General features: G+C 38.7%; 1 protein-coding gene across 1 annotated transcript in view; it reads left to right on the forward strand.

Annotated features, from left to right (window-relative positions):
* The window catches only part of LOC123129474 (uncharacterized), a 14,248-nt gene extending 7,878 nt beyond the window's left edge, over window positions 1–6,370 (forward strand). Inside the window, exons 3-5 of the mRNA XM_044549625.1 lie at window positions 5,015–5,076; window positions 5,197–5,822; window positions 6,305–6,370. Coding sequence (XP_044405560.1) covers window positions 5,015–5,076; window positions 5,197–5,822; window positions 6,305–6,312 — 696 coding nt within the window. The 3' untranslated portion in view covers window positions 6,313–6,370. The remainder of the gene's footprint in view (window positions 1–5,014; window positions 5,077–5,196; window positions 5,823–6,304) is intronic.
* The last annotated feature ends 2,196 nt before the right edge of the window (window positions 6,371–8,566 follow it).

The following is an 8,566-nucleotide window of genomic DNA, read 5'->3' on the forward strand; positions in this document are numbered from 1 at the left end:
GGGGGGGGCAGGCGCGCCCTGGTGTCTTGTGCTCACCAGGTGCCCCCCTCTGGTAGTTATTTGCTCCAGTATTTATTATTTATTCCATAAAAATTCCTCGTGAAGTTTCAGCTCATTTGGAGTTGTGCAGAATAGGTAGCCTAATGTAGCTTTTTTAGGTCCAGATTTCCAGCTGTCGGAATTCTCCCTCTTTGTGTGAACCTTGCATATTATGAGAGAAAAGGCATTAGAATTACTCCAAAAAGCATTATTATGCATAAAAACATTATAAATAGTAGTAGGTAAACATGATGCAAAATGGATGTATCAACTCCCCCAAGCTTAGACCTCGCTTGTCCTCAAGCGAAAACCTAAATCAAAAAACATGTCCACATGCTTTAGAGAGAGAGAGAGGTGTCAATAAAAACAGAATACAGACATAGAAGCATCATGTAAATTATTATAACATGAACAAACTTTAACATAAAACTTTTATCATATAACTTTTATCATAGACTTCTCATGAATAAGTAACAATTCATCACAATATCGAAGTATAAAGCATAAACTCTATTGGAAACCAACAAACTATGTTCTCAGTCAACTTTGCAACTACAATTCATCATCTTTTCAGGAAGGGTGACGTATCGGAGCCTTTAGGAATGTCCACATACTCAACCATCATATATTCTTCTATGATTGCTAACACTCACCGCATACACATGAGCAAAACGTTTCAACCGGACACATAGAGAGATTGGGGCTTATAATTTCGCCCCCAACGTATTCACCTCAAGGGTGATGTCAACAATAATAACTCATGCTACTCACATCCAACTGGATATATATATATATGCCTAGATCTTTCCTCACCACATGATGCTTGACAAAAGAGAAAATAAAAAAGGAATAGAGAGAAAAACTTTGACTCTTGCATGAAAGTAAATACATAAAAGTAAAAGATAAGGCCTTTATAGAGGGAAGCAGAGGTTGCCATGCGCTTTTTGTTTGTATGCTCAATCCCTTAGTGCAAAAGAACGTCATGTTATATTGCCTCGTGTGATAGCAACCTTTATTATGCAGTCTGTCACTTTTATTATTTGCCATCACAAGTTCGTACAACGCTCAATTTTCTCTTACACTAAATGATCTAACACTTTTATATGCAATTTTTATTGCCTTATTGCACCAATGACAACTTACTTGAAGGATCTTACTCAGTCCTTAGGTAGGTATGGTGGACTCTTGAAAATAAGATTTGGGTTTAAGGGTTTTTGGATGCACAAGTAGTATCTCTACTTAGTGCGGAATTTTTGGCTAGCAAAGATAGGGCAAGCACCACATGTTGAAGGATCTATGACAATATAACTTCTATGTGAATATGAACAAATATAAATCATTACGTTGTCTTCCTTGCCCAACGTCAACAATTTTGGCATATAATATTTTGATGGGGGCTCACAATCACAAAAGATTTCCAAGATGGTGTATTTGCATGTGAATCTTCTCTTCGCTTATTAATTCTTTCATGAATTGCATCATTGGCCAATGCTATGTTTGTCAATATCCAATAAAATCTTCTACTTATACTTTTCGTTATGTGGTGTCATTACTTACCATAATATTAGCATATGATCTTTTTCATTTATTTCCTTTCTTCTTATTGAAACATGAAAGTAAAGAAAACAAAACTCAAACTAAACTTTATTATATATCTCGCACACGATTGCAAAGATAGATCACTAAGCAAACTCTCGAAAAGAAAGGATCAAACTAAACTTTTATTCATCTAAAACAAAAGATAACTATGGATCAAACTAAGATAAATAAGGGGAAAAGATAGTGGAGGTGATACGATACCGGGGCACCTCCCCCAAGCTTGGCGCAAGCCAAGGGGAGTGTCTGCTACCTCTTGAGCACTGCGTTGGTTTTCCCTTGAAGAGGAAAGGGTGATGCAGCAAAGTAGCGTAAGTATTTCCCTCAGTTTTTGAGAACCAAGGTATCAATCCAGTAGGAGACTACACGCAAGTCGCCTCACACCTACACAAACAAATAAGAACCTTCCAACCAACGCGATAAAGGGGTTTTCAATCCCTTCGCGGCCAGTTGTAAAAGTGAGATCTGATAGAGATAATAAGATAAATATTTTTGGTATTTTTATGATATAGATTGAAAGTAAAGATTGCAAAGTAAAATAGATTGGAAACTTATATGATGGAAAAATAGACCCGGGGGCCATAGGTTTCATCAGTGGCTTCTCTCAAGATAGCATAAGTATTACGGTGGGTAAACAAATTACTGTCGAGCAATTGATAGAAAAGTGCATAATTATGAGAATATCTAGGCATGATCATGTATATAGGCATCATGTCCGCGACAAGTAGACCGAAATGATTCTGCATCTACTACTATTACTCCACACATCGACCGCTATCCAACATGCATCTAGAGTATTAAGTTCATAAGAACAGAGTAACGCATTAGGCAAGATGACATGATGTACATGGATAAACTCAAGCAATATGATATAACCCCCATCTTTTTATCCTCGATGGCAACAATACAATACATGCCTTGCTGCCCCTGCTGTCACTGGGAAAGGACACCGCAAGATTGAACCCAAAGCTAAGCACTTATCCCATTGCAAGAAAGATCAATCTAGTAGGCCAAACCAAACTGATAATTTGAAGAGATTTGCAAAGATAAAAAATCATACATAAAAGAATTCAGAGAAGAACCAAATATTGTTCATAGATATTCTTGATCATAAACGCACAATTCATCGGATCTCGACAAACACACCGCAAAAAGAATTACATCGAATAGATCTCCAAGAAGATCGAGGAGAACTTTGTATTGAGATCCAAAGGGAGAGAAGAAGCCATATAAATAATAACTATGGACCCGAAGGTCTGTGGTAAACTACTCACACATCATCGGAGAGGCTATGGTGTAGATGTAGAAGCCCTCCGTGATTGATTCCCCCTCCGGTGGAGCTCCGGAAAAGGCCCCAAGATGGGATCTCTTGGGTACAGAAGGTTGCGACGGTGGAAATAGGGTTTCGTGGTACTCTCGTATGTTTTTGGGGGTATATGAGTATATATAGGCGAAAGAAGTCGGTCAGGGGAGCCACGAGGGGCCCACGAGGGTGGGGGGCGCGCCTCCCTGCCTCGTGGCCTCCTCGATGCTTCATTGACGTCCACTACAAGTCTTCTGGATTGCGTTTGTTCCAAAAAATCACTCTCCCGAAGGTTTCATTCCGTTTGGATTCCGTTTGATATTCCTTTTCTGCGAAACACTGAATCTCTCCCTAATAATAATAAAGCACAGATTGAGTCTCCGGGTTCACCGTCACAATGCACTTTCTTCCCGTGATTTTACGCTTTCACTTTGAATTTTAAAACTTATTCGAGGTGGTACTAAATTTTGTACGTGCAACTTGATTAACCGATACGTTCTCGTTTAGCTGGGCTGCAATCCAGTTGGGCCTTGGCCCGTCTCTTTATTCTGATCGGACGTCTCTACGTTTCGTAAAAAAAGTACCTTTTATCCAAACTAGTAAATATGCACGTGCAATGCACGTCTATTTGGACTAATAAGTGTGCACGTACAACACACGTCTATTTGGATTAACACATTATACTATACTTAATACAAGACAATTTATTCATAAATTTGAAATTTCCCTATAAAGTACACAATCTTTTATTCCCAACTCATACAAATAATTTGAAATTTCGTTTCTCCTTAATCAACATGTCACCTGTATTAAAAGACCACCCACTTTTCCCAATGTCTAAAACTCAAAATTATTTAGAAGATTCATCATGATTCTCCATATGCAAACATTTATGCAAGTATAATCACACATGAAAAAGTCACTTAGGACAAGCTAAGGAACCGTTTCAGTGCTAACAAACTCCAGTCAAGAATTATTATTACAATTGAGTGTCAACCACACAATAGCGGGAAGAGACCTCTATGATTTGTTGAAAAGAGGAAGCCATTGTCACATAGAGAAGTGTAGAGATGTCTTGACTGCATAGAATCAGCTGTTAAAAAAGACAAAAAAAATGCTAGTTGGACCATCCGATTCTACTATTACACCACAAGTGTTGTAATGTCTGGAAGCAAGAAAAGTGGCTTACTTTATTATGAAAATAGAACATGTAAACCAAATAAAAATTACATTGATAAATTGCGTAATTATACTTGTTAATCACGGGACAAAAGCATTAATATGACAACTTGGAACAGTTACTTGAGTACTACACATTTCTTTAAGGGCTCAAACATTCTAAAATTTTGACAATATAACAAATATCCTCTCAGTTTGTAGTAATAATGATACGTAGGCTACCACTTGTAAGAATAACAGTGGCAAAAAAGGGCCAACAAATGCCGGTTTAGAAAGAAAAAACTGCAGATATGCTTCCAATTTTAGCAACTCTAGTGGATAAAACATACCTTACCTCCCAAGTCGGGAAAACAGTCAAATGAAAAAATGTACTTATAAGTAGTAGAGATGAAGTCATAAGGATCATGGTTCAAGATATTCGAAGAAACATGGTTGGTCTCTCTGTATGATGCGAAGTCGTTGCAGTCAGTAGAAGAGTGACCTGCCCTCCAGGCAGAAGACGAAGGCGGCGACGGCATGTGTGCGTGTTCGGAGGAAGTCGCAGCTCCTCTTCGCATGTCTCCCATTGTGGCTCGCGTGGGTGGTGGGCTGGTGACGACAGGCGACTCGCGATCGCGATACCCTCATAGGAGACGATAGGATGCACTCGCGATTAGTTTCCTAATAATTAGATGCGTTCGTGATTAGTTATCTAATAGAATGCGTCCGTGATTAGTTTCCTAATAATTCGATGTGTTCATGATTAACTTCCTAATAGGATGCGCTCGTGATTATTTTCCTAATAATAAGATGCACAAGTGATTAGTTTCCTAATAATAGGATGCGTTTGTGATTAGTTTCCTAATAATTAGATGCGTCCGTGATTAGTTTCTTAATAGGATGTGTCCGTGATTATAGTTTCCTAATTGGCCAGGCGTGGACTTCATATTTTCCTCCACGGTGGAGTACGGCCAGTCAATGTAAATTGCTAAGTGCATACAGAGAACAGATTAGGTTAAGGCTAGCCGTTAGATTGAGTTTAGTGGAATAATCATGCGGTGGTAATGTATCCGTGTACGTTTTGTGGGGTGCACTTAAAGAAAATTATGTTTGCGGACAAGTGAAGGGCGGAGCTGTGGCAGAAGAGGCGGCGCGACGGAGCAGAAGGGGCGGCGCGACGGAGTAGGAGAAGATGGTGCGGTGCGGCGGGCGGAGAAGAGTTTTGGTGATGAGCTTGTGGCGACGCTGGACCAGCTGCTGCTGCCCTCATGCGCCGTCGCCGTGGGAGGACCTCGTTGGCGCTGCGAAGGGGGCACAACTCAGGTTGGGTACGCCGTCGGCCATCGCCGGCGGCGAGCACGCTCCACTGTGACATGTCCGCCACAGCCTGTCCTCTCCCGCCTCCCCCCACGTAACCTTCTCAACCTCTGCATCTGCTTGTCCTTGTCCAACACAAATCGATTTGTATGGATTGCAGTCTGTGTCCTTGTCCAACGCAAATCAATGGAGCTACCGACCCAGATTGTTGTTGGCTGCTATAAGAAGGGAGGGTCCTCGGCTCGAATCTCCATCAGGTTAGTTTTGGACGAAGCATCCAATGTCGACACCGAGTTCACCGCAGGAAGAAGCGCCGATTTCGCCAGAGGTAGAAGAAGCGCCGAGTTCGGCGAAGGTAGAAGAACAGCCGTCGAGGTGTCCAATGTCGCCTGCGTCGGCTATAGCAGAAGTATGTATCCCCTTGACCCCTGTTTTGACTTATTTTTCTCTCACCTGTTTCTCTGTGTATGCATCTTTTGTGTGTGTATCACTACTGCTACTGAAACCTTGTACATGGAGAGACACATATGTGAGCCCTGGTACGTGTACAAAGCTGGCTACTGGCTACCTGTTGGATTGATCCTTCTGGTCGAAAAGTAGATAGCTTAAAAGCAATCAACTGGCTTCAGAGCAAAAGAAATAGATCGACCAGCTTGCAAGCCAAATCATTTAGTAAGCCTCGTGTAATGCAGATTGTTGTGTGTAGCTACATAGCAATCTATTCAGACTTATCTATTGAATGGTTCTCATTTGGTGTGAACTCAGGTGTAGTTTGTGGTTTATAGCTAAGTGTGTTTAACTTATGAATTTTTACAAGCAGTTCGTAAAATGGCTCCTGGCATCCTTTTTGGTTGCTTCATTCATGATTTGCATCTTTGATTCTTTTTTCAGGACCTTAAGATCAGCGATGAACATACGTCGAGCCGTCCAATATTTCCTGTGGCACCAACACCAGAGGTATGTATCCCCTTGAAAGATAATCAGTTCATAGAGTCTTTGTTTGAGTTTATTGTTTCTGAATTGTTGTCCCTGTTTGAAATTCATCTAATTTCAATCATCATGAAGAGGGGAACAAGTGATATGTATTCAAATTTGTGGTCTTTCGTCTGCCCATGATCTTTCTGGAGTACAGACATTCTTTTTCATATGCCTGCTATAAAACTAACAGTTTTCTGGAGGTATTATTATCTGGGTGAAAAGAAAAAAAAGCACCCATTATGGTGAATTGCATTCAGCCAGTAATCCCAGAACAAAAAAATAACCACCCTGTCGATAACTCGGCCAAACATCTATAGGAAATCGTAGTCTACCCTCTAATTCCTCTGCCTATTCTATGGTGCCTCTGTTTCAACTGATCTAACGGTTGGAGGTTTACATTTTATTTTTGTTGTGACTGCAGAAAATAGATGACATCACTGAACTGAACATTGCAGAGGATTTTGATAACCGACCTTCCAAAAAGGCAAAAATTTCTGAATCAGGTGTTCTGGAACCATCACCTATGTCACCAGCTATGAAAACATCTTCTCCATGTTCAGAGTGTTTTGAATCGATCATGCCGGAATCAGATAATCAGATGAATCATGATACACTACCATCACCTCCATCCCCATCTAGCTCGACAATATCTCATGTTTCTCCATTGCATGATGTTAAGGAACCAGATTCACATAAAGAGATTAAAGTTGATGAGACATATGATTATCTCCCACAAGGTATTTGCTTAATTTATTACGTATGCTTTCTTGTACAATATATTCTTAAATTATTTGATTTTCTACAGACTATACATTGACCGACCATGATCTATGTGCTCATATAGCAATAGAATCATCTTTTAGAAAACAATTGTTGGTTCAGATAGATGGACGTTCTGTCTTGCAACATTAATTGATGTGCCTGCTAGATGCAAAAGAGTGGGTAAATGATGATGTAAGTACCCTTACTCAAACAGGAAAAAGTTTCTAATCACTAATATCAATTAGTAATGTATTTTTTTAATTCTTGATTATAGGTGATCAATGCATGTATATGTTGTATAAAGGACCAAATACATCTCCAGAATGATAATAAAGTATATTTTGAGAGTCCATTTGTTACCTCACTATTTAAACGAGATGGCACCATTGGAATACAAGAAGATAGTGCCTTCATGACAGAGACTGTCCTTGAATATATGCAGCATGACATGGTAATATCCATATTCATACTTTACACGTTCTAGGTTTCATACATTTCATTTACTATTTTCCTAATTATCTTTATTACAGATTAAACTTCCAATAAATGCCAATAACACACATTGGTATTTAGCTGTTGTGAATACAAAAAAAATGTGAGGTTCAAGTACTAGACTCATTGTGCTGGAATTCTGACAGAGATGATCTCGCTAATACGGTTAGTTACGACACGATTTTTAATATACTTTGCTAATGTATATCATTTCTTCTTACCACTATTTTATTTTTAGCTACGAGGAATACAATTTCATTTGGACCTTCTTAAAAGTCAAAAGTTGGTAAGTGACGATTGGAAAGACGTTGATCTTACTGAATGGAAGATCACAGAACAATTACAAAAGGCAATTCAAAAAGATAGCTCTTCTTGTGGTTTATTTATGGTTAAATTTATGGAATATTTCACCGGACGTGCACTATCCTACCCAATTACACAAGTATATCTTTTTTTAAATAAAAAGTATGTTACTCTTACAAAAAGTACTTTTGAAATATACTAATAATTGTTCGTGTTGCATAGGAAATGATTACTTCTTTTAGGTTTAAGTTAGCCAGCATACTATTATGTTGGAAAACAAACACGGCAGCAATGACTACAATCGTTGAAGAAAGTGACGATGATAGCAAGGGAGATCCTGATGATGTTCAAATATTGGAAAGTTTAGATGATATAAAAAAACAAAAACAAAAATCCCGTTATCTGTTGAAAACAAATACAGATCACTAATATCAATTCTTTCTAATATGACCTTACATGAGTTAACAGCTGTACTTTGTAGTTTCATTAAATCAATCAATTACACCGAGATTTTAGAGTAAGTCATTTTAAATTAGTATTGCAATTGTATAGTATCTGAATTGTTTTCTTAATGGTTTATTTTCTTAATTTGTATCATTATCAGGAAAGTATGGATTT

The sequence above is a fragment of the Triticum aestivum genome, chromosome 6A (genome assembly GCF_018294505.1).
Source record: "Triticum aestivum cultivar Chinese Spring chromosome 6A, IWGSC CS RefSeq v2.1, whole genome shotgun sequence".
NCBI classification, from domain to species: Eukaryota; Viridiplantae; Streptophyta; class Magnoliopsida; order Poales; family Poaceae; genus Triticum; species Triticum aestivum.